At 41.8% G+C, this 26,983-nt stretch overlaps 1 protein-coding gene and 1 long non-coding RNA gene across 2 annotated transcripts in view; one reads left to right on the forward strand and one right to left on the reverse strand.

Moving 5' to 3' along the window:
• On the reverse strand, positions 1-25,934 carry LOC107216538 (T-box transcription factor TBX20-like). The gene is made up of 6 exons (XM_015653758.2): positions 25,037-25,934; positions 16,254-16,506; positions 13,395-13,668; positions 12,737-12,901; positions 3,982-4,058; positions 1-2,722 (listed from the first exon to the last, which is right to left on the reverse strand). Exons 1-6 carry the CDS (start codon positions 25,437-25,439, stop codon positions 2,122-2,124), a joined length of 1,773 nt encoding a protein of 590 aa, XP_015509244.1. The 5' UTR covers positions 25,440-25,934; the 3' UTR covers positions 1-2,121.
• LOC124292829 overlaps positions 19,531-26,983 on the forward strand; it is a 64,604-nt gene continuing 57,151 nt past the window's right edge. The window contains exons 1-2 of the long non-coding RNA XR_006902764.1: positions 19,531-19,647; positions 24,323-24,397. This is a non-coding gene — a long non-coding RNA (uncharacterized LOC124292829). The remainder of the gene's footprint in view (positions 19,648-24,322; positions 24,398-26,983) is intronic.

Here is a 26,983-nt window from a genome sequence, read left to right on the forward strand (position 1 = left end):
TTCAGTACAAGAGTTTATTATAGGGTATATTTACAAGGGACAACTTGCACGGTGATAGGTAGGCGTTCTCACAACACAAGCATTAACAATTTAACGTTCGCTATATGCTAATACTAATCATGGTAGCAGTAATAATCATATTATTATGGTGTAATTGTAAAAATAGTACAAAATACATTATATTTCTGGAAGTGCAAATGGTGAGACAATTTTAAGAAACTGCACACCCTAATGTGAATGTGCCAAATAATTCGATTTCATTGGATGATCGGACCAAATCACGCTTCAAGTTTCGTCTGCTCGTCAGGCTCGCCAACCGGATAAAAACTGGATTAAGATATTTAAATTTCAATATTAACCAACTTGCCTTGGTTGATCAAGAATACCTGCTACGATTTGATTATTTATTGTCCGTCACGTTAATCCACTCAACTTCGAAATTTCATTTCCTTGTGAAATTGAATAGACTATTCCGTAACTCACAATGAGTCCACCTTACAATTCATCCTAACCTCAAGCATTTACAAATCCGGACAAATCGAGCTGGGATCCAATCAGACCAAGTTGGTCAACCTGCTTCAGCAAACGAAAAAAAGCTGGCGCATACGCGTTTCGGTGTATAGTTTCCCGAGGCTCTGACGTTATGACAATCTTTGAAAAATAAAAGTACACATCCCGTGAAAGTGGTTAATCACTCCCAAATGTATTATAATCTTTAAAAACTGAACTCTGGGGATCTGTTTCTCTAACTTCTGCACTCTTAGGTTTCTTTCTTACAAATTTAGATATATCTCGCCTGTGGTTCATCTTCAATGAATATCAACTACGGAGACAACGTATCCTGTACTTTTTTTAACAATGGCAATGAATAGCCGTTAAAACATAAATAACAATAACAATAAGTCATGATACGAAATATACAGCTTATATTACAGTAGTAGAGGCGGATAACCTATAGTTGATATTTACATAGTAGTACTCGATACAATGTCGTACATCTTTCGAGGGTAGCCAGGTTACAGTTATAATGTTTTCCTCCAGAAATTTATTTACAAGAATACCTTTCTCTCGTGCCTTTATCGAAGTGTTCTCGAACAGCTGTAACAGTGATCTCACAAGACAAGACTTACTGCCAGGTTTTGTATTTTCTATTAAACGACATCTCCGTTTTCTTGATAGGAAGCTAAGCGGCAGCTTTTTGAAATCTGCTGTAGGTAGCAAATTTCATCGAGTGGAAAATTTCGTACCTTACTGTTCACTGAAACATGCACTCGGTATCATTTCAAGTGATGGAATTATTTTCTTGCTATGATGATGCCTTACTGAAAATCTTCCTCTAAAAAATTACACTGTATTCACAAATGTTGGAAAAAAAAAATTAGCACGTACAGTGCTTTCAATTTTCACCGCAGAAGACATTGACGGTTTTTTGATTTTCTTCAAATATATCGGCAATTCACAAAATTTTTCCGACAACGAGTCTCCGAGAATTTGACGAGTTTTTCAAATAAATTTCAAATTACCAAATTTCACAGGTGAGAAATACCGATAAATGATAAGAAATAATCACCAAAATTAAATGTTGTAACAATTTTGATATCTTCCGACTTTTCCTAAACTTCGACGATTTTTTACATAGAAATATTCCCACAAGGAAAATTCTACACTATCACGAACACTGCGAGTTTTAAAACATTCGCATACACACAAAAAATAATTTACAGAGTCACCAAATACGACGAAAACAAAAATATTTCTCATAATTCGTACGAGTTTGTTTCACTTACCCTGACGAAAAAAAAAAAAAAAAAAGAATCCCTCAACTTGGGCGTAAATTCGCACCCTCAACTTCTTTCTTGTGGATATTTAGTATCAGGGTTTGATTACCGTGAGAGTACTAACGAAAAAAAACTGTCTCTCAGACAAAATTCTGTCAAATTGATAAAAATTTTCACTCGTACCGCATAACGATTAACATTTCAGTGTGAATCGAGGCCAAACGGATGCTCAGAGGTGGGGCAGAGCGGTCGGTGAGGAGGAGACCGGGCTTAGCGATCGAGGGGGTTGAAAATACCGATGACATTTACGCGGAGTAAGAGGAAGAGGAAAGGCGGCGTCGGACTAGGAGGGCGAGAGGTCCTGGGCCTCGCAGCAAAGACTGTCGGTCGGTGAGGGTGTAGCCCTCCTGGATGGCGAGGGCGAGGGTGCGGAGGATGTGACTGCCGAGACAGGGTTAGCCGTGTGATACGGAGAGAAACGGTGATGGGCCAAGGCCAGGGCGGAAGGGTAAAGTGGGCGGGGCGCCGCTGGTCCAGTTGCGGCCTGTTGCTGCGCGTTCGAGGCCGCGATCTGTTGCTGATGGTGATGATGCGCCGCCGCGAATAGAGTGGGCCCGATCGACGAGGCCCACCAGAGCTGCTGCTGTTGTTGTTGCTGTTGCTGCTGCTGCTGCTGTTGCTGCTGGTGGTGGTGGTGACTCGAGGAAGCTGCCGCGGCGACACCGGAGTACATCAACGCTGGGTTAACAAGGGGTGTGTAAGGCCCAACCGCCGCGGCTGCCGCCGCCCGCAGGAAGAGCTGAGATCGAGCTGCCAGGAGGGCCTTCTCCTCGAGGCTTAGGTTGCTCGTGGTTCCCGCCGCCTGGAGCTGCTCCATTTCGTAGGAGAGCCGCAACGGCGATCGCAGGTATTGCTGCTCCGCCAGCATTGACTCCATCGTCTCTCTGCAATTTTAAACGAAACATCCCCTTTCAAGTGTACACTCGTGGATGATTGATTTTTTTTTTTTCTCATTTTATTGCACGCACGTGTGACGAAAAGTCCTCGGATCGTCTTTGGGATTTCCCGATGGTCGGTACGGTTTCGGTGGAATTTCATGGGTGGGTTTTGAAACGGGGGGAGGAAAAATCAGAGTCCGGCAAGAGCCGAAAATACGATTTGAGCTACGTTTCGTGACTTAAAAATTACGAGGTAAGCAGAGAAGTAATATTTGCATTAAATACTTTGATGTTTACCTTACCCTGGATTCTACTTTAAATCGAATGTCTCTGATAAGATTCTAAAATCTTCTGAGAATTCGAAATTTTCAGAATAGATTGGAAAATGTTAGTGAAATTTGTCTGGAATATTCTGTTTCCGAGTTTTTTTTTTTTTTTTTGCCAAAGTATAGATTCTATCGTAACAATATCAAGAAATTGTTGGTTGAAGTGCGAGTGCGCTAATTTTTTATCGCTTACTCTAGCAGACTAACCAATTTCGTCTAATTAGATCCTGGCTCATTTCGTACACATTTGTAAGTGCTTGAAGTTATGACGAGTTGTGACTGGTTGATTCAATTTCGCGGGAAACAGCAATTTTTTATCAAGTGGATTGAAGCTATTTCCAATAACTAGTTAAATTCTAATATCGTTCAACAAATAATATATTGGTTTGAAGTTGAAGATAATCTCGAAAGCTTGTTTTCGTCAAGCTTGCGAACCTGACGGCAAAAGAAACTCCGAACGAGAAATTTGCATTGTTGTGTACAGTTTCATAAAAATGCATTCTATTTGCTGAATAAATCACGATTGTGACGGAATTAGAATGAAAATAGAACTGAAAATCCGTTGTGCAAAAAATTGGTTATATTTTTCATAATTATATAACCAGTTGTTGAATTGCTGCATGCATTACGATTAATTGTGAAAATCTGTTTTTCTTTTTTACGCGCGTGCTTCAAGAATTTAAATTCTTTCGTAAAGTACACGTTTCCGAATAAATATGCAGATTATACAATCGAGCAACCGAGGCTCACACTTTTCGAATCAGACACCGTTATTACTTTCGCGTGTCACTCGGTTTGAAATTGAACGAAATCGACTTGCGCAATTCATAATGAATATGTTCAATATGCAGCAAGGTACGAGAGCTCATTACTTGCTTTCGCAAGGCGCATTGTAACCAAAGTGTGACGAAAATTCTTCGGATCATGTTATACACTCACCTCTCGAATTCGGTTAGTCGAGAAGAATCTCTGAAACCTTTGGCGAAGGGATTGCTGTCAATCTTCAGTTTCGTAATCTGAAATCAAAGTGAATCGTTTTTGAACACCAGCTTAATTCATTTGATCGAGACTCCCGACTTTCTACTGAGATTGTGTAACAATTAATTTTAAAAGGGTAATTTAATAGTCCAATAAAAATTTACTCCTAACGAATTTCTCCAACATTCACAATTATTAATTTTAAACAACCTTGTGCCAAAACCCTCGCCTGTGATTAACCGAAACAAAGAGAAGCTTCTCCCAGATGCGATCGAGCCACGCTTATCCTTTTGCTTGAAAAAAGATCCGCGTGTTGTTCGCACGCACCCAGATGTCGACAGGTTTTAAATACACCGACACGGTGGTCGTTTATTGCAGAAGCCATCTGAGCTCTGTCAATGAATCCACCGCCAAAGGACAAATTTTACAGTGAACTTGATGCTAATCGGCATAAGACAGGATTTAAAACGTTCGAATTACCTCTAAGAAGATTCGAAACTTGGCCGGACTTTGCTAGAATTATACACTGCGATCCACCGAACTTGACGTTTCTTGTAGATTTCCGTTTCCCGTCACGCAACGTCATCGCCAACGGTTAGCGAATTATTTATTTGGTCGAGTCGTTAAAAAAATACATCTTCTTTGAACTATTCAGCAATGTTCAATACCCCTGGTTTGCTTCGTAGATTGATAAACGAGCGGTTAATGCTCGGTTCAACCCGAAATGTAACAGACAGGGAAGTTACTGTCGATGTGGGTTTCAACAGCCTCGCGTTGTTTCATCGGTTTTATTACTCTGCAAGCAGTATTAACTATCCGTAAAGATGCTTCGCGCCCTAAAGGGATGGTGGGACTCCAATGTTTCACCGACAGGTTGGGAAAACCGTAGTTTAAACTTTTTTCATTTACCAGGGTGATGAAATCTTTTCAAATTCTTGGGAATCATACGGTTTACGATCCAGTTTCAGTGCCCACCAAGAAGAGTTTAAAAAATTGACGAATGAGTACCAAAATATCTAGGGTTCACAATCATCTATGCATTAGGATATTATAACGACAAAATTATTGAGATTTCGTTGATTTTCCAAACTTTTTTTAATCACCACACAAACACAATTGCAAACTCCATCATTTGCCAAGGTTGGAAACGATCCTACTACTCAGGATAGAGTAAGTGTAGAATGTAGTTCGCTCAGTTGATTTGTCACTATTCCGTTTTGTCGACAATTTTAGCAATTCGAATTTTACACTTTACCTTCCTACGGAAAAACGGAGTCTTATCAAATGCCAAGAAATGATGAGATTCACGGTCGTGCTTGTGTGATAATTAGAAAAAGATGGGCATCGTTCAAAAAATCTCTCAAGCTCTTGATGAGATCGCTGCATGTATTCAATCGTGTTGCGTAAGGTGCCTAGGTGAAAAATAACACGAACAAGAGAAACGAACGGCGTTACAACGCGGGGAGAGAGAAAAAGAGACCGAAAATCCAGAAGGGCATGGCATGCCGAAGTGAAGTAGGTTGGTATAGCGAAGTGAAGCATGTGGGTGGTCCAATTAGACTGGGTGTTCGCGCGGCACAAGCACCACGTGCAGCCCCGGCTTTCGCCGGGTCGTAGTAAGGCAAGTGAAGCCTTAGGCCAGGGTAATAAGACTCTTTCGTCCGGGTCCTCTTCTGGACACACAGTAACGAATCCGTTGACATCATTAGCCAAACATCTGGACCGCTTCCCCGTTCCCTGATCCTCGACACTTTAACATTTTTTTCGCATTTCCAAGGCTGATACGAGTATATAGGTATAAATATAAATGCACAGGAAACGGTGTACGTCATGGTCGAAGTACAAATCTAAAACGGAAGTCTCGACTTTTGGAAATTCAACGATTTGCATAAATTGATTTCCGCTAAATTCACTTCAATGTATCCTGAAGCTGCCCTTTACCGATTACATTTGTTTTCTAGGTGTGCATACCAAGTCCCAAAATGTTGTTTGTCAAATATAATGTGCAACCGGTGAAGTCCAAATGGTTTACGAAATAAGGACTGAGTTGTCCGAGGGAAAAATTTTTAAACAATTCTCACCAATTACATTTACGAAAACCGATTCGGAAATCGGTAACGATTATCTGCTTTATATGTTTAATTTATTGATAAAAATGATTAAATGTAGCTGTAGATAACCACAAGAACTGATAGTGAAATGCCTTTTCAATGCGACATTCGCGTAATATAATTATTTACGATTTCGGCATGTCAATGTATCAAAATTAAGATTTTGTAGGTCAGAACAGTAAAGTGAGGTTGAAGTGGTGTCCTGGTGGTTTGCGACGTTGACATACGCATATGCAAATATCTAATTACAGTGTTTTTGTTCAGAATTACATACATAATCGCTTGTTAAGCGTTTTTCCACGTTTGCGTTTGCGTGGACTTGTTGGATATGTGGAGATGTGTACGTCAACGTCGAAATCGACCGGAGCATCACCTTTATTCAAATATACTGAACACTGACATCACGATATAATGGTGGTTAAAAGAAATGATTTCCGATATCTCTTACTTCGAAACTGGCAGTGCTTTTACATATGCGATTAACCACGTGACTTACATATTCTTTCCGGTGTTATTTATGTACTAAATAGTTGTGCTACTTTACCCAACAGTTCTTTCGCATAAATTTCAAGCTTCTAAGAACTTCAGAACAATGGCCATTTGGACAAAACCTTAGGAACCCTGATATTTAGTTTGGGTATAGCACAGATTTTTTTGCGGATAAAAAATTTCTGAGCAAAGCCGACTACAACAATGATTTTCAGTTGTTGTTGTTATTATTATTTAGTAAAATCGAATCGGGTTGGCTCATGAATAAAGTAACGAGAACATCCGATATGCATCGCAAAGGATTACATAACTAATTTTTTTCTTACACATCTGAGATTCATATATAAGGGGATTGATTAAAAAAATTAAAAATGGGCTATAAAACTAATCAACATAACTTAACCGTCAGCGGTGTTGACAACAATGATGGCCAACTTCGGTCGGCGATCGACTTTTGTTAAATTGAGTTGTAACGCGACCGTCGGGAAAGAGGAAGAGGAAGAGAAAGAGAGAGAGAGAGAGAGAGAGAGAGAGAGAGAGAGAGAGAGAGAGAGGGTGAGAGGGTCTGAATCTTTGCACGTAGGTAAAGGCGTGTCTATTTATATATTTAATAGAGATACACTCATTGAAAAGCGTCTCGCGCGGAGCGCTCTGAGTCATTATACCATACCGTAACTTGGTGACCGTCTCTCTTCGTGGCTCTCTCGCAAAGCAAGAGAGAAAGAGAGAGAGAGGGAGAGAAAGAGAGAGAGAGAGAGAGAGACCGAGCTGCCGTCGCCGACGCCACCGACGCTGCTGATACCGCCGTGTGTGGCTTCGAGCTGCTGTCTCATTTGAGCCCGATTATTTATGTTTTCTTTCGCTCAGCCGCCGACGGCGACGCCTGCAGCCACTAAAACCATCGCCTCCTTCTTTGACCCCCACCCACGCGCCACGTACCGCGTAAAGTGTAAGCAAAAGATGGGCGAGGGGCAGGGGGGGGGGAGGCTAATATCGCCGAAATTTAACCACACTACCGATTTCAACCAGCTTGGTTATCACTGGAAATTAGGTGAGGCTAGGCATTGATTGTTTCACGATTAGCAGACGACGCTATTATCTCGAAGCGATAATCAACTTAATTTGGAGTTTATCAAATTACAAGCCTTGAAATGCCAAAATTTCGGGTAGAATCAGCCGATCTCCCACCTGCACGCGTTGCTATTTTCCTGATAAAAATCTACGTTGGTGCAATCGTGAGAAATTTTATTTTTACCGATACCAATGTGATGCGGAGGAAAAGTATTTTATTGGAGTTGTAAAGAAAATGTCTTCTGAATAAAATTAGGAGTCTGAGTAACTTGAGGATAAATATTGATCGATGCTCCTACGATCTTCTTAATTTACCGTTGGTATTCAAATCAGAATTCTGATCAGATGAAATTTTAAGATAGAAAAAATTTTAAAAGTGTATTCGAATCTCATCGTAGAATCAAACAAGTAAAAGAAGCATTCAATGGTGTTGAAGAGATATTGGCAGTCTTTAGAAATAATTTCAAAAGGCAGGAATAATTAAGTACCTCTCGAATGAGAAAATTTTTGAATACAGCCGTTACCCGACGTAATGCTGGCAGTCGTTTAAATCGAACGTGAATACCAACCAACGGGTGTATAAATTGATTTGAAAACTCGTCTCTCTTTTATGGATGATTAGATTGCGAGCAACGTACGTGTCATTTTGAATAACTCTGGAATGCGGTGGCAACGCATCACTCCGATGACAGTGTGTCTCTGAAGAATGGTCGGAGAAAGAGAGACAAATAGTCATGCGCTAGGGATCGAGGGGAATTCAAGGGGAAAGCGAGGCAGTTAAGTTATGAATTATGACGTGTGAGTGAGAAGGACGTTGGATGCGAAACGCTCGTAAGGTCATTACGAGAACGTCGAGAAGTGAAGTCGGAGATGGGGGGCAAAAAGTGAAATGACTTCGGCGCGACCGGCGCAGCGTGATGCGACTTGCCAGCAGCTACGGGAAGTCGGTGGAGAAAAAGCAGGGGGGGGGGGGGGGGGGGGGGAAATAAAAATAAAAAAATCCTGTTAAACGGAGACGAGAGCGAAGAGTCGAGGGAGGGGACAGGAACCACCGATCCCAGCCTACCGCAAAGAAGTACGAGGGTTAGACGAGGAAATATACGAACCGGCAAGTTAAAAACTAACACGACGCATCGGTTAAACGTGATGCAGTTTGGGACCTCGGGAAGTGACGGACGCCGGAGAGCTCTCGTCAACTTCCGTCAAGCATTGTTTGATACAATTTAACAGGTTCTACGTGTTCTAGTAAAAGCTTTGGTACGGTCTTCGGATGAGATACCAAATTTTTCCACAGCGCCGGTGCAACGTTTTCAAAATTTGCACAAATCAAAAGTTAAGCTCAACAAAGTTTACTTAAACAAGTCACCTCTTTTTTGTATCCCTTATTTAGAAATAGTGTAATGAATTCTCGATGCGCTGTAACTGGGATCGAAAGTAATATGGCTGATTTGAAGCAATATGGCGTCGCATTTGTAGATCAGCTGATTGTTTCAGTTGAATCGTAAAAGTATAATGTGGAAGGAAACTTCGTACAAGCAGTTACACCTTTATTTTGTTGAAATAAGTTTTCAAATAGTAAAATGTATTCATATATTTTGAAAACCCGATTGCGTGCAATGAATTTCTAGTGAAACATCCGCACATACAGTATGACACTGACGATATATCTTCTTCGCATGGTTAAGCAAGATTTTACGGAAAGAATTGAGCAATCGCAAAAGTGTTGGACAAAAATTCGCCCAAAGGGTTGTCGCTTCAGGAGTCTTAAAAACTAGATTTTAGGTGGAATGGAGACTTAGTCATTTCGTTTTATGATGTTAGTCAACGCACGATTAGCTAAACAGATTCGTGAATCAGTCTTACATTATACACATGCGAGCACAACACGTGGCAAGGGTATAATAAAAATAGACTGTGCTTATTTAGAAATCAGCAGAACTATATAACCTGTAAACTGACGAGTTTTCACCTCCAGGAAATCTCGGTAAGCTTGTTGAAAGCAAGTTTTTCGGTAACTTGATTCGATTACTCACGATTCGTGTACCGTGTTTGAAGTTTTAGATAAACTCGAAACAAAACAATACCGATGTGATAGGGGGAAATAAGGCAAGATAGAACCTCCGTAAAATAAAGTTATGAATCTCTAGGAACGATGACGGAACCGTGCAAATGGAATATAATTCAATAAGGTATAGAGAAGAGGTTGAACGTGAACCAGCTGATGATGAAGAATAATCACTACTGCTTTAAAATCGACGAAGACTAAGATCGGAAATGAGTTTGTTTGTTGCAATATTCACGCCGTACCGAACAGGGAGTGTGTCGCAAAAAGAAAAAAAGGAAAGAAACTTAGGTGTGACGAGAGAATTTGTGAAAACAGGAGAAACGGTACAGTAGGTGACAGTAGAGAGGATAACGAGATCCGGGAAGACGTCTCGAAGAGTCGGAGGCTGCCAGGAAGGAACGAATCTGATACATCTCGACGTGACGTGGTCGAAAGAATTCGGAGTGATGAACGAAGAACTGCGCGTAGGTAATTGCCGGAGCAATCTCTTCGCACCTCATCATCGTCATCAACAGTTGGGCCGAGTCGTCGCGGCTGGGACGCCGGAGAAGACGGTAGCTGGACCACCCGCTCGCACACGCGCCGCTCTCTCTCTTTCTCTCTCTCTCTCTCGTGAAGCTCGCGAAGCTCGCGAAGCTCGCGAAGCGAAGTGCAGCATGGAGAGCTCTTACGAGTCAACGTTGCGTCACTGCGGAAAGTCAGCGGAGCGGAGGAATAAGGAATGCCGTCCGTTCGTCTATTGTCACTTCGACGAGATCAGAGGTGCACCAGATTCCGGTGATCGCGAGACGTCGCGTGCGGACGGCGAGCGCGGAGGTCTCAAAGCGGGCGATCCTAACCTAACGGTGGAAGGAAACTCCGGAACGGGGAACGCGGAGAAAGCGGCGGGAGCGCCGCGACGGCCGAGAATGCGTCGGCGACGTCGGCGGCTGCTTGGACCACACGCGCGCTCTAAACGACGCCCGTGAAATACGATAATGCAGATCCGCAGCCCTCGGTAAACCTACAATATCCTACGTGCTCACAACCCGGCTCGTTGTTATAAGAGCTGACCGCGACGCGTGGGCTCGTTTTTCGCAGGTGCGTTTCCGCTGGGATTCCCGGAATTCGGTCTTGCCTTCGAGCCTCTATACCTAAGCTCGTAAAGTCATACGCCTTGATCCTTCGGGCACAAAACGTTTCCTACTATTTTTAAACAAGTATTTCGAAAATGCCAGCGACTTTACTGTAAACTCTACTTATTTCCAATTAACCCATCGAGACCGTACCGGGTCATTCTGACCCATGTTTTTCTCCTGAAACAGTAATTCGTGAAAAATTTCTCTTTTTACATATACTTTTTTTTTCTTACTTGTGACTTGTCATATTCTATGATAGTGAAATTATACCCATGGATTTTTTCAGGTAGATCGGACTCGTACGTTTTAAATGGTATGACATGAAAAGTGGAACAGGCGGGTCATTTTGACCCAGCAATTTTGCATGATTCAAAAAATAGGCGTGTTTTCAAAGGGTTAATCATATTCGAATACTTTTAAATATCACGTACACTTTTTTTTTAGACAATGTCGGATAACTTCAATCAAGAAATCAAAAATTGAGGTGTGTTTTGAGAAAAATTCATTGAAATTACACTGCACAAAATTTTTTCGAAAGTCAATCAACCGGGTCGACGGAGGGTAAAAGTATTTTTACCGGCACTGTGTGAACATTTTTATAAAAAGACATTTTGAAAAAAGTTGTGAAACTTTAAAAAATTTTGTATTTTAGCTCAAATCTGTGCAAATGTTTGTAAACTTTTTACAAAACCTATACATGGAGTCTGTGAAATTGTTCGATGGGATAAGTTACGTGGGGATAGGCTGAATATAATGAAAAACATTCAAAGTTTGTGAAATCTGTAAAAATTTTCTAAAAAAATGTTTTCGACCATTGTTGAAGTGATGATCTATTGAAGAACTTGGCATAGCCTCAAATTAATGTCAAGAATTGCACAGTAGTCGAATGTTCATTATTTTCGAATATGAACTAGTTCAATAACGGTCATTTTGATCATCTATAGGTCAAGTAACCATCACTCTGCGAACAAAAACTTTATGGATAGCTCATATTCGGGTAATATCGGTGGATCTTGAAATACTGTACAGATGCATTGGGCATGAACCTAATTTGAGAATGACTGTCGAATAATCAATAACGGAAGTCGACGATAGCGAGTACTAACTACTCATAATAAGACTTACGCGATGGCGTAAGTGCACGGATAATTAATATCCAGCCTACTTCTTAAAGTTTCGTTCGAATTCCAGGTTCATTTATCAGTCTTAATCTTCCGCTTAACGGTGCAGCAGCGCAAGACGTCTAAGGCGAAGAAACTTTTCCATTGCGTTTAATCCAAACGTATGTGTATAAACAACGCGATCGTAAAACTTCAGTGAAGGTAAATTTGTCGAGGAATTCCACATAATATGATCCCGGCCAATCTAACGTGTATTTGCAAGAACAGCGTGAAACGCACAGCGGAAGTTTTCGCTGCTCATTCCATCAGCGGAGGTATTTGAAACCAAATCTTGGTTGTTTGCGCCACTGTAACCATCGCGGCGAGATTTAGGATCACAAGTAAGCCTGGGGCGTAAGTTTTGACACTCTGTCACAGCAAAATTTAACCATTCCTCGACTTAGCTGACAATATGTATGTTCCTCTGAGGGGTTTGACTCTTCTTTCCTCCGACGTACCTAAGCAAGTACGATTTGTTTTCTGTTTTTCAGGATTTGAAGCTTTACCGCAGACGTCAATTTACCGAAAACACCCGCTACTTGTAATTTAAGATCCCGTTTGGCTGTTTGCATTTCTCCCTAACTATAAACACTGTTGCATTTCCTTTATTTTTTTTTTCCGTTTAGACAAAAACGCGACTCAATTACAAATGTTTCCGTGCCTCTCCCTCGGCAAGTAGAAAGATAGAACTCAGCGACTTACGAGTTGATTTTGGTAGGCGGTTACGGCTGTAAAAATGGCCTCCGGGAAGACGAACGTTTTGTAAGGTTCCTGCTCGAGATCCAAAATCGGTCCTCCAGCGCCGGAGTCGGGACGTATCACAAGGTGAATGCGGGGCTGATATTTGTGCATCGAATTAAGCACAAGCTGAAATTCAAACGAACCATTTTAACTTGGTGGCTTTCGCTGTTGCTGAGCTTTCTCACTTCGGCCTATCGATGCATCCGTCACTTTGAATTAATTGATCTAAATCATTGCAACAGTCACAAGAAATTATGAGATGAAAAGTGGCAACACATTTTTTATTTTTTTTATTTAGCTAAAATATCTCCTTGACATATCAGATCAATTCGGGTTGAAAAGTTGACGGATGCCCATCCATTCATCACTCTTCACTAATTACCCGAACTAAATCATTGTGATGGTAACAAGAAATTAGAGGGGAAAAACGGTAGTAGCGCATTCTGTTTGAAACGACTAGTGAGTTTTATCGAAACATCGAATGAACTTTAGTAGAAAAATTGCCCGACACATGAGCAATTAGATTGTAACAGCGATTAGATGTCCATAGATGTGGAGAATTGCGGTGAACGAATGGAAAAAAGGAAGCGTAATAATAATAACAGCGATGAAGACTCACGTGTCCGAGCTTATCCAAATCGTTGTTGGTCAGCTTGACCTTCTCGAAGGAGACGACCTGCTTGCGCAGCTGTTCCCCGGTAAAGGGAGAGTCGGGGTGAAGGTAGAGACGGGCAGGCGCGGGTGGATCAGCTTTTCCGGCTACGAGCCAGGAACTCCTGTGGTAGGCGTATCGATACCTCTTGTTGTCCACGGGGACGATGTCCATCAGTACTGCATAGCGACCCTCCGCCCTCAGGCCACTAAAGGACACTCGACAAGTCGGGAACATTCGCCTGCGAAGAGTTAAACGAGGCAGGCGTTACCATTGCGATTTTTCCTTTTTTCACATTGGAGGAATAAAAACGCAGCGTCCATCTTGGACGCTGTTCGCAAGCATCATGGTCTAACTTTTATTTCAATCATTGCGGGCCTGTCGTTTGAAAACTGTTCGTATCCTGTAACTTCATTATAACTATATTGTCAATCACAAATATTCGCACACTGTAGTATCTCGTTATCAGCGATAAGCTCAGTATACGTTCAACTATCTACAGTTTTTGTTCAACTTTTCGATTGGTATTTCTAAATTTATTGTTTAATGCTCGTATGACCAGAGCAATACAGCGTAATCAGTTGATCGTTTGAACCTCCGTTTTAACTGAATTCTGCGACTATAAAGAGACAGACAACTTCGCGCAAACGGTTACAATTCAGTTTCGCGATATTAAATTGATAAAGAGTAAAATATTGGGCTAAAAGCTACTTTTATAATTAAGTATGCGACCCGATCAACATGCTTCAATACTTCATTCGGTATTTCTGCACTTCCCCCGGAATTCAGGAAAACTGGATAGATTTCAACACAGGGAGGTTGTTTGCTTTTGCAAGAGGAATCCGCGCTTAGACCCGACTTGGCGTAGACTTCGTTTTTAAAAAAAAATTTCAAAATCCAATAATTCTCATCACGATTGTTCGCGTAACAGGAACGGAATATCTTTTCACCTGCAGCAGAGCTGAAGATAAGCATTTCGAATAATCTCTCGTTTACGATATTCGATAGAAATTATATTAACAAATTTGAAAAATAAATCACAGCCTTTGGGACTTTGAAGGATGCACCGAAGTTTCCCCTCCTCTTAATTGTTGTAAAATGGAGGGAAATGGAGGAAGAAAATCCTAGGGTAAGAACGGGCGTCTACGGCGACGGGTGGGTACCTAATTGCCCGCCGCACGGTCTCCACGCCCTAGCGCTCACCAAGCGTTGATCCCCCGCGAGGGGGAAACGCGAGCAGTTCCGCAGCGCGTCGTCCGCCAGCGCCTCGGTAATTAGATCCGCGTCGCGACGCTGGTCGTCGCTCCCTTCACCCGTCAACTTACGTGTCCCGCCCCATCAGTCGGTTTTCCTTTGTCTCCGGTTCGCCGTTGCGCGCCTGCTCGCTTCCTTCTTCCTCAACTCCCTCCCAATTCTCCCCATCGAAAACCTGTCTTCCTGTGTTACAAAGTCCCGGGTTTCCCACGTGGGAAGAGATAGGATACTAGGTACCTGCAGCAACCCCTCAGCCCAACGCCTGCGGCACGCTCAATTCATTAACAAAGGACGGGTTGATAAATAAAAGCATTACTCACGACCCCGAGGCTCGACCGGGATGAATGCATACCGAGTCGCCTACTCGACTCGGAGACGACGATGCACCGGTCGCGAGATCGAAGTCGAGATAAGATCGGCGGGTGTCCCCGTGGTTGGTTTAGTGCGCGCCCAGCAGGGGGCGCGACGTTGTATTAATGTTCCCCTCTTGGATTCTCGGACCACGGTTAAAGGGTGGCGCAGCGATGCGCTAAGTCGAGGTTCGCGCCGCTACCGCGGTGAGCAGCACCATCCGCTTCTACCTTTTAAACACATGCAGATACGGCTTTACCCGACTCTCGATTCTTTGATCAAATGACGCGTAACCCGCGATCGGCGCTAGAGCTGACCGATGGCTCTTGTCCTCGGTTATTTATACTCCTTGGATGAATGGTACGGTACTCCTTCGCACCTTCGAAGATGCACCGCGATCACACGAACGTATATCCGTATCTCTTGGCTACCATCGACTTCGAGGGAAATCTAATCTGGCTACCGGACAAGACCGGCAGCTGGGAAAACGTCGAGAAGAATAATTCTTACGGGGTTTGGTATAAGCAACTTGAACTGGCGACATGCTGTTTAATGTCGTCTCGATCTTAGGTTGCGATTTTCATTAAGCGACTCGTCTTTCGAAAATGATTGTCGAATTTATCGACTGTTCGGTTTATTATTGGAATTTAACAGGTTTCAGTGAATTCGTTATTTTACTAGTCCTCCGTACAAATGCGAATGTTTCTATGGAACATCTTAAGACGGTTGCAGACGCGTAATGATGGTTACTGATCGTTCTTCGCTTGCCCCCCATAAGCTGGCAATACGTCACGGGGACCTACCCTTCCGGATTTGACGGCAGTAGTTACTATTATCATTACTATTATTAACATTATTTATATTATTATCGTTGCTGTTGTTGTTGTTATCATTTTAACTGTCATTATCATTAATACACTGTGAGAAAAATTCGCCTATTTATGAACGACAAAAATTTTAAATAAGAACTGAACAAGTGCGACTGAGGTTAATAAAGTTGAATTAGGTCATAACAATGTTTCCGCAGTATATGTGTAATTTGCAGTCTTCAATTCTTCTTTTACGCAGCAATGGGATAGTTCTCCGATAAAACTCGCAAGTACTTGATTCAATTATTGATTCTAAACCCTCGTTTCTCAAATTTTTCACGCCAACACTGTTCGAGTCTATTGCATACCTGAATTCTAATATTCTTAAGATTCATAAATTTCATATACGAACCGTCCCGTTTTAGTGATGATCATCTCCGTACCCAGCTTGTTGAACTTGTCCCAGAGCTCCTTGGTCTCCAAATGGCAAACGACGTGCCTGAGTTCTTCGCAATTCGACCGCTCCTGGAGCAGAGGATTTGCGGGTGACGCAGCCTTGCCACTCGTGCTTCCGGCGTCATCATTTTCCGGTTCTTCCTCCGTGTCAACATTATCCAAAGGCGGCGGTCTTCCCCTTGAAACGCCTGAGCCACCCGGTTCCCTTTCTGAAAAAAGCGATTCACGTTGTCGGTTTTACTGAATTTTGACCACCAAGAGCAAAAATTAGGCGACTGCTTTACCAGCGCTTGTTCACAATGACTCTGATTGTAGAAATTTGAAATGCGTCAGCGTGGAGTTACGACTAACGGAGGACAAAACACGCTCCGCTGTTCGTCTAGACGCTCGCACACAGCTACGACAAGGGTGATATTTCAATTGATGCGTTTTGCTTCTGAAGTGGTCGTGGCGTCAGAGCACAGATGCCATGCCTCGACAGGAATTCTTTAAAGAGGAAATAAGATGCTATTTATAAGAATGGCGGCGCTCTGTTCCCGATGCTTTCTTGCTCCGCGACCTGTCGGAGATATTGTTCATTCAAAACGGTCGGAAACTCTACGTCTGAGTGTTGACAGACGACAGACAGACGCAGGAACGGAGTAACAACCTAAATTAAATTCTCTGGGTACAAGTTCACACACTTTTCAATTTTAATATTTCGATAAATCATGTAACTCTGGTGTAAACATATTGATTTGACTATTTTCTTCAAATATCTTACGAATAAAGAACTCGGAAAACCGCACCATTAAAAATACTACACATTTACAGCGTGTTTTAAAAGGGCCTCGAAATCCCAATACTTTTCGAGTATTCTCTAAAGATTTACCAGATAATTTTTAGAAGTGTCAGAATTTCCATTCCAAGATTCGATAAGCAAAAGAAAAATAACAATTTTCAAGAGTTTTTTCGATAATGTTTAAAAATTTGAGAAGAAAAGTAATGAAAATTATTTTTACTTTCAGATACTTGATCACTAAATATGAAAACCAATTTACACATGTTATTTTCCGGAAAATTTCTGAACACTTTATAAAGAATGAACGTGTTTCGTTTCTTCGATATTTGAACTGAAAAATGAAACTAGTGTAACGGACGATAGCTTTATCCTATATTTTTTCGATATTTTTCTAATCATGCATCGATTCGTCATTACAAAAAGTGAAGAGAAAAATATAGGGCTCGAATTTTAGTACCGTCTGTTCCACTAATTGGAAATAATTATCTGTCTCAGTTCGGGAATATACAATACATTAGGTATATGTACATCCTATTTCACGATAATCTACAAAAATAACGATACGCGTGTGTGTTTATATGTACGTCCGTAATAGAAATATGTATCTAATTGGCTTAATTAAGGCGTCTAAATTTACATGCCACTTAATGCTTCGTGACTTACTCAATGCAAGTAGTACGTTACAAGATTTATACGTCAAGGTAGAGCAAGTATTTAAAAATACTTCAGTCATTACGGACGACAATTATATACCTACATCCGTTTAGATGTATATGCTTCTGTTCGCTTATGCTTCTTTTACGTCTTCTCAAGAGTCAACCCATTTTATCAGAGTTCGCATTGAAGTCATATTCAGTTCAAGAGCAAAACATTCCAACCTTGCAAATAAATTTGTTTTTCGCTGTATGAGATTCAGTTAGGAACTGTGTAAAGTAAAAGAGATAAAAACATTCTTGTAAGTAAGTCAATAGACGAATTAGAACTGCATATTGCGTTCATTCTTGTCTAATTAAACCGTTCTCCATTCGTTTTTCACACGAAAAAAGTGTAAGGCTATGATTGTTTCGATACGACCAAAACCGAATTATACAGTAGAGAGTTCAAACTCCTAAATTTTTCCACATTTTCCAAGCAAGTCAACATCAAACAATATGCCTCTGAGATAAACAAGTTTCCCAAAGTAAGTTCGTATCATGAAACATGCATGAAATGCAGTTACAGGATTAGTACGATTCGAAACGTGAACGTAAATACTGTTCTGCCATCACACGTTCAGCAATTTCATTTTTTATCAAACGTGCATGAAAATTGGGGGATCGCGTAGCAGTTTAGCGGAAAGAAAGTAGGTAACCAACTTCATCTCAGTGTGTTGTAAAGGTAGGTTCGCGCATCCGCAGTCCACAATTTCTTCACTTTTGACCGTAGGGAGAAGAAATTGCCCACTTACGTTCCACAAAATTAACTCACCACTTTTCATTCGCTTATTATAAAAACTATCGTGTGTGACTCGGGCCAAAAGTTGGCGATCGCAACTCGTGTAATTGCCGTCCACGCTTTATTCAGGCGCAAGCTTCACACTCGTCGCAATCGCCGACTTTCGTCCCTCGCCACATAATATACCAAATTCTATCAGTGCGTCACACATCTGAAAAATATTGATTTATGTATTGAAATATAGTGTTTTGGTGTGTCTTCTGTCGGTGGCGTGTTTTGAAAAACTGGATAGACTTCTGAGCGAAAGTGGAAACATTTTGGAAACAGTAGAAATCAATTTTTTTTAAATGTGGCTAAAAAATCCTGCACATATTGTAGAAAAATTTTTTCAGTAAAACTAAAATGATGACAAGTTTGCGGAAATTTTGACAAGCTACGAAACTTTTTCCATAAATCTGCCGAAATTTCAGCAATCAAATTGAGATATTCCTACACAGTTACTAGAAATTACACTGGTCAAGCGGTATTTTGGCGTCAATTAAATTATACTTCTTTTGTATCCTCAGAGTTTTTTTTCAGAAAGCTGCCAGACTGTCAGGAATTTATGTTGCAAGTGAATTCACACAAATATCTCCAAGTTTCTGAAACTGATTGTTACAGGACACAAGTAAAGTTACACGAGATAAACTCACTCGGGCTTTTTACGATTTCGGAACAAATTGTCACGGCTGAAAAGTCCCTAGAACAAAGATAGACCGGTGCCAAAAAGTGCAAGAAAGATACGAGATTGCTGACAGTAGCGGTTGTTACTCTATTCAGACCGTAGCCTACTTTACGCATCTTCATCCGATGGCCAATGTCCAGATTGTACTCGCGGCAGCGACGCTCAACCTTCTCGCCACCAACGCCATCCTACAACGAGGCTCGGAAACACGACGAAACAAGTGAACGCGAGCGCCGCGGGTCCCATCAGGAACATAAGTAACGCGTCGCAGGAGTCGTCAAGTTCGTGCGCCTTACTTCTGTAGAGTTATCGGTGAGAATCCGTTGTGATCGTTGTGATCATTGTGATTGCGTGTCTCTTTCTTCAGTTAGCATCCTGACTCAACGTGCCGTATCCTCGCTCTGTGTCTCCGTGAGTAGTATCTTTAACTAATTTCTTGTTTGATAGCTCAAATGAGCGAAGCATCGTACCTCGCGACCCTTCGGGAGGCTTGTCGATTGTTTCCTTCCCATTGTTATCACGAAATTTAGCAACCTATGACAACAGATCAGCGGCCATTGGCCGCCAAGCTTCTTGCCAGTTCGCGACATTCTCCGTGTTTTTCTACTGGTAGAATTTGTTTCACCGATAAACTTATGTTTACCTCACTGCAGATTATTGAGCTCTCAGGGGTCTTGCGTGGGGTGAGAATCTTGTTACTGTCCCGTATCTTTCGCATCGCGTCGAAAGCTTGCGACGACGTGCGTGAGAGTTTGCGCATGCGTGAATCAGTGACCGATTTTCATGAGACTGAAGTTGGTAACGTTAACGTAACGATACGTCGGGAGAAAACATTGTTATTGGGCAATTTTAGAATGATTTTCAATGAGTTGGCCTTTCAGAATTAGTGTATATTTTGTTTATAATGGTTTAATAAATTTCGAAAATTCATAAAGGTGCGAATTAACATGCATCATTACGCTCCCAAATCTTGTCATATATTGCGACGTTGTTCGATGCGCCATTTGTGCTGCATAGTTTTTGCTTGGTCTATTTAACGCGTTATTATTGCAATTTTGTATTTCCATGTTATCAAACGTTTGCGAAGGAATTACGTGTAATTTGATTAACAATGGGGAAAAAATCTATTTTTTCCAACGGTGGGTTGAATAATGAAACCCGCCACTTAACAATTACTCGTACCCTACTGCGGCAAAATGCTCTAAAAATGTTCTAAGAAACTTTTTTGAGAAACTCCGGCTTATGGAATACTACGGATAAAAACTCTGATATAACTGAGATATTTACATCCATAATCGCGTAAATTTCTTCACGTAAAGTGTTTCAAAAGTCGTTTCTCAAAACATCTTTTTCGTCGGAGTAGGTATGCAGGAATTATTTCTAGGGTAGGGAAGACAAAAAGTTTTCGAAACATTTGTTAAAAAAGTTGTTCGAGTTTGACCTACAATAAATAATCTATGGTAGATGTTTGTGAAGAACTTTTTCAATTCAATCCTCTTTAATGATAAAATTTATTTTTTGTCAGTACGGCAAGCAACATTTCAAAAACTGCGTCCCTACTGCTCTCGAAATAGTTGTTACGCTTTTCACGACAGAATATCGAACTATTCAGATACTCGTATAATTTACGAACAATAAGTAACATCTAAATGAAAGAGCCTTGCAAATTTGTTTTTTTTTTTCGAAGCGATTTTTTTTTACCGATTCTCTTACAAGCTGCAAATACCCCCAGATTGAGTATATATAAATGATCCACTTCAATGTAGTCCATTTTTTGGTTCATATTGAACTTGAAGTGTTTTTCTTTCATCCAAATCGATCTAGCCTAAAATGCCGAACCAATAACTTTGATCTTTCGCTTATGGAAAAAGCAACTGTAATAACTTACTTATTCTTAAAGCTTTTTTCAGTGAAAATCTATTACTTTACATATTTTTTCTCTATTCGAACAGCTCTATTCAGTACCTCTGAACCAAAACATACGTCTTTCAGCCAGTGCTTCTTATTTTACTGACAGAGTATGCGCCTGATAAAAGAACTCGGAATACCTCATCTCCTATTATTGTACCACAAATATTTCCTATTCTTCATACTGCTCCTCCATTCTCACTGCTTCAGTCTACTACACGGAGTCAAACTCTTGTTTTCGGGCTGCACCTCTCAATTCGATCAAAGATTACATTATATCTTTTAATATAATATTATCTTGCTGTTATTATAAGTTCATGTTATCTCATGAGTGCCCATAATTTATCCATAAAAATTCACCATTCTTACTGATTACTTCAGTTATTACAACAAAAAGTGATTATTATCAGTAAAGTAAATGTGGTGTATATAGTGAATCAACGGATGAAAAAAATTACACATAGTCTTATAATACTTTTTGATTGCTTCATTGATCTTCTAACAAAATTTCAACATATTCTCCCTAAATCTTGACCGTAAAATCTCAACGTAATTATCAGCATGGCACCCGTAAACCCTAACAACGAATCGTTCCCACTGGTCGCTTATTTGGCTACGTTATAATGTGCGTCTTTTTTGAACTCTTAAATAAATGACGAAATTTTTACCTTGCCGAAAAAATGCTATTTAATCATGATTGTCTGCAAGACTCAAATACATGTAGCCATTTTACTCACTGTTGAAATATTTCTCATACATACAAATGATCCAATGTTGGAGTTCCAGGGTCAAGTTTTTCTTTTTTTTTTTCTTATTTTTTTTTTGTACATCAACAATTCTAATAACCGTCGAAATTACTTGTGCTGCTACTTTCATCATTTTGGTAATCAACGATATCTATTCACAAAGTAGATTACTCTAAAATGCCTAATAGACCGGCTTTTACATTAAAAAATCGCGGGGTTAAAAATACTTGTTATACTAATTGGGTGTTTGTTTAAACTAATTTCAGCTTGGCTAACTTTAGTCGTACCTTCTCAACTTTTGACGAAATTTTTTTTTTTTTCTTTCAATTCTCTCGATAGAAAATTACTTGTGTAAAGTGGATGAAATTTAATGGACGTCTAATTTTTACCCCTCAATCACACGCACATTGTGAAAAAAAAGCCGAACGCAATGCAAGAATAACTTTCAGTCACACATTCGGTTTCTTGACTATAATCGTAAGGAAACATTCGATTATAAACTGAAATAAAAATAAGGACGCAAAATGATTCGCATTGATTTTGACAGAGATTTTTGCCGTCGCGAACAACCCTGGTTACGTTTTATAGACTCGGGAATATTCGGCGTTCTGACTGCAGGGTTTGTACGATGAGTGAAGCCACGTGGTATGGGTGTAAACTGCGGGTGTATATGATTAAGAGCTAAGCGGCATCTTGCCTCATCAGGCCTTAAATTAAAAGTTTAAAGGCTATCAGCTCCGAGACGACACCAAACAGAGGCACAGCTCTATTAAGGAATTATGGGATGTACAGTCAGGTCAAGAAAATATAAGAAAAAATGTCGACAAAGCAGAGGTTGCAAAAGTCTGTGCGAAATTGATCTATGAAAATGCGTACGGTTAAAATTAAGTTCAGGTTTGAAATTTTCACAAATTTTTTCCCGGATCACGAAGAGTTTTTTTCATTTCGATTAAACTTGCATCTTAACTTTTTGAGCCATTGTTGCGAGGCTTTTATGACCAGACTGTACATGCTTCAGACCTCGGCGAACCGAAGCAAACGTGTTCCATAGCGTCTGTGTATTCTATGCACAAATTTTGTCAGGATGTATGCAGTAGGTAAAGTCAAGGATGCAGGAAGCCTGACTGCAGAAAGTTCTCAACGTCGAAAGGAAGAGAAAGACGGAGGAAAAGAAGGAAGAAGAGTCTGGCGGGCCCAAAGTCAGTCTTCGAGGCACGGATCGCCGAGCTCGGTGATAAATTAATGGTCGCTTTGCGTGCGTGTTCGGTCCCCGCGTAAATTGTTATGTTTTGTAAACAACGAACCAGTGGGTTTCCGATGCCGGGGGAGATAGGGCTCATTCCAACAGTAGTTAGGCCGGCTGCTAGCTTGTTGGTTAGCACCTACGGGCACCCACGGATCCCTCGTCTCGAGATATCTCCCTTTGCCCTACCACCGCTCGGCCATCCCGATCGCTTAAATGTCTTTATGGTCCGCACCTGGTCCCGCGTTTCGACGGCAACGTCTGCGTCGAATCACGCAGGACTGGAATCGTTTCCTCGCGGTCACCGACGTTGGCAAACTATCGTGTCAAATCTACTCTGTTCCAAGGAAAATCCAACTGAATTCTTGCCAAAGTTGCGATACCTCAATAATTGTGGTTCGGACACGCGAAGCATTTATTGTAAGTTTCTCTTCCTTGCCGCGCGTAATTCAATCAACATCAAATTTCTTGCCGTTTTAATCCCAAGTATCCAACAATTGTTTCTTCTTATAACGATCTGGCGACTCTTGCGCAGTCTCGAACACGCAAGTATCGAAACAGTTAAATTTATGTGTCAGAATCGATGCGAATTGCTTGTTTGTGTTTCGGTCGTTTACTTCACTGGTTTGCGAAAATCGGACACGTAGATGCTAATTGATGTTGTATTTTGTCCGCAGTTCATTTTCTTGCAATTATTTTAATCGAGGTCGGACATTTCGAAGGCACTCAAATTTCCTTCGCGCCGTACGAGTCATTCGACTGAAGTTTCATGGTGATTTTAAGGATGTATCGTGTGCACATTCTAAACACGAAAGTACCGAAACAAAAATTTGGTAAATCGAATGCTTGGAATCTGTGACTAAAATCAAATTATAGGAATTTATCTAAACCGGTTTTTCTTTACAACAGAAAATATTTTTAAACGCCGCATAATCCCGATCATCAATTATTTTGGATCTAATACGTTATTGCAATTTTTTTCAAATTAAAAACCTAACGCTCACTCTGCAATTTCAAGTTATTAATCATTGATATTATAGTTTCGTCGTAAACGAATGGTTTGCAAATCTTCCGAGATGAATTTTTCCATCTACATTTCCTCAGAAAAATGATCTAAACGAGCAACGAGTATTTCGCTTCTCGAAATTAGATCATTTTTGCATCACTTATTCTCAAATTTTTGTTTTAGATCGATAATGTTGTCGGTTGAAAGCGGTTTAGACAACTCTTGCAAATCAAAGCGAAGAAACAGTGACATTGAATGGTGAGTTTTCATTTATAACACTTCAATTTGTGGAGATCATTTCTCCGATGATTTATTTCGAGCTCACCTATCCTTATATTCGTTGCAAATTGAATATTGAACTCACAAGAGGTATTACAAATCTTTTTGCTACTCGAGTGCAATTAATTACACAGTTAATGGTCGCTTAATCTTATTCATCTCCTGAAAATTATGCTGTTCGAGTAACGTAATGTCGGTATAATGAGACTGCGCAGAAAGAGAATGCGAGACCTGCTATCACTGAATATTTTAATCAGTCTATCACCATCGCGATCTAGCGAAATATTGCCGTCTTGGAAAATTGCCTGAACCGCGTAAAAATTTTCGCCAACTTTTGTCGAAGCTGGGTATTATTTTTCTGTCTCATACGACGATTGTTGCACCCAAACAATTTCAGAATATCTAATCCGTGCCCAACGGAGGCCTCACTTCTCGATGGATGTTTGAAATACCGTCCATGTTCGCTTCATATTTCTTAAACTGTCTCGGGAAAGGATCTAAAATGTACCTAATTAAAATTAAAAACCGACTGCGAACATCGGACGTAAAGCTTCGACAACGAACTCTTTGATCCAACTGTCAACGATCCGAATTGGTAGAAATAACTCGCGTACTCACCGTGTTGATGGAGTTTTCCTCCACCGACGGCTTGTTGCTGCGAGTTCCGGTTATGATGATGCTGCTGCTGCTGGTTGCGTGAATCTCTCCGTGCCATGATGGCCGCTATGCTGAAGTCCGTGGCGCATGGCCGATTGGAGTTGCAATTGTTGCTGAGGTTGTTGAGCAGCCCAGGTATGCTGCTGTTGGGCGAAGGGCTCGAGCTCTCGTCGCCGTCGTCTCGGTTGCACCGCGGTATTCCACCAGAATTAACCGTGGTAGTCGTAGACTCGCTCTGCATTTTACCGAGGAGGCGCGAGCAGGAGGATTCCTCTTCTGCAGCGCCACCGCCCCGGGTCTCAGTCCTGACCGTCAGTCCGTGTCTCTTCCTGCAGCCGGCGAAGGTACGCGACTCCAGCAACATTCCCTCCCTTGTAGACGGCCCGTTGCTTCCAGTTCCCTCGCTTAAGACGCTCCGCCAGGACTCAAGTGTCGGTCGCCGAAGGAGCACGGAAGGATCCCTTGAGAAGACGCGCTGCGGCTGCGACGGCGACGGTCACGCTCACTCGGTCAAACATGGTCACGCTGCATGTCGTATGCACCGATGCGAGACAACGATATGGGCACAAATTCATATTACGTTTTTCGGCACAATACTTCAGGAGCACATGATCGCGCCGACATACAGATAAGAACAATCAAACCACCGAGTCTCCGTCACCACTGTTAAATAAATAACGTCCTTTGAACGCTGTTGAAGCGACTCCGTCTGCGGGCTCCCAGTATCCTCCGCACGGACACGACGTCGGCTTGTATTAAACCCGGAACGCGAACGTTTCAACAGCGGCCGGTTTTTGACGGGTGGTCAGGAATCCGAATCAGCGGTGAAAAGCACGCGCGGACGCTCCTCGTAACAGACCTAGTGCCTGGTAGACTGACCTCACTTCGGCAGGATGGTCGTTGGTTGGGCCTCCTCCCTTCGCTCTGCGTCCTCTGTGTCCCGGTCGGAGGGGCGTGGCCTTGAATCGAACGGAGGCCCCGCCTTTCGGGGCTGCTCGACTCCGCCCATCGGGACGCGGTGATCGGCCAATAGCCGGGGATTCTGCGCGGAAGAAACGCGCGGCGTGGCACGCTCGGTACCCGAAACCCCCCGCGTAATTTTCCCCTCTCGGTAGAAAGAGGAACGGGAGCTGCGCCTGCGTCTTATAACTAAGCCTGATTCAGCCGCTACCAGCAGCTGCCATTTTTTCTTATATCAAAGAGGGAGGGGTCGGGTGGCGGAGGAGGGGGAGGTAGAGGTGGAGCAGGAGGAGGGGGGAAGGCAATTGCTGACAGCGACCGCTTTCCTTCCCTTCGCCCGAGCGCCCGGTGAGCACCAATTTATTGTTTTACGCTGTCGGAGTTTAAAACGCTTTTGCTACGCTGCGTGCGAGCGAGCGAGTCGCAGGCGTGTTCGTCCACTTGTTATTATTCTTCTTCCTCTTCTTATTCAGGGGCGTCGGTGACGCCGTTCTCTGCACTCGATGGGAGGGGTCCAAACCCGGTGCCACCCGGCGGTCCCCCACTCCCCTGGGAATCGCAATGTATACCCTATCCACCTACCTACCACTTGGAGCAATTATGTTATTATTCGTCTTATTACTATTTTTATGGATATTATGATTGTCCTTATTTATGCATCCAGTACCGCGCATGCGTTAGCGCTCCGCATACCTCGAGCCGACATGTTTTCTTTATAATACCGCAGTTCCAGGTTCAACCGAGACACCGGCTATACTCTTCACTTCCTCACCATTATACGCTATTCGCAGAGAATCATCGCCGATCACATCGCCAATAGTGATGCTGCCTTGTACCTCGTTTATAATATACCGACATTCGCCATCTTCGATCACTATTTTTCATCTCAGCTGGATTCTCTCGCAAGGAGAAAAATTAACCAGTACACGTAATGCCGCTTCGCTAGTT

Source organism: Neodiprion lecontei, chromosome 2, assembly GCF_021901455.1.
Source record: "Neodiprion lecontei isolate iyNeoLeco1 chromosome 2, iyNeoLeco1.1, whole genome shotgun sequence".
NCBI classification, from domain to species: Eukaryota; Metazoa; Arthropoda; class Insecta; order Hymenoptera; family Diprionidae; genus Neodiprion; species Neodiprion lecontei.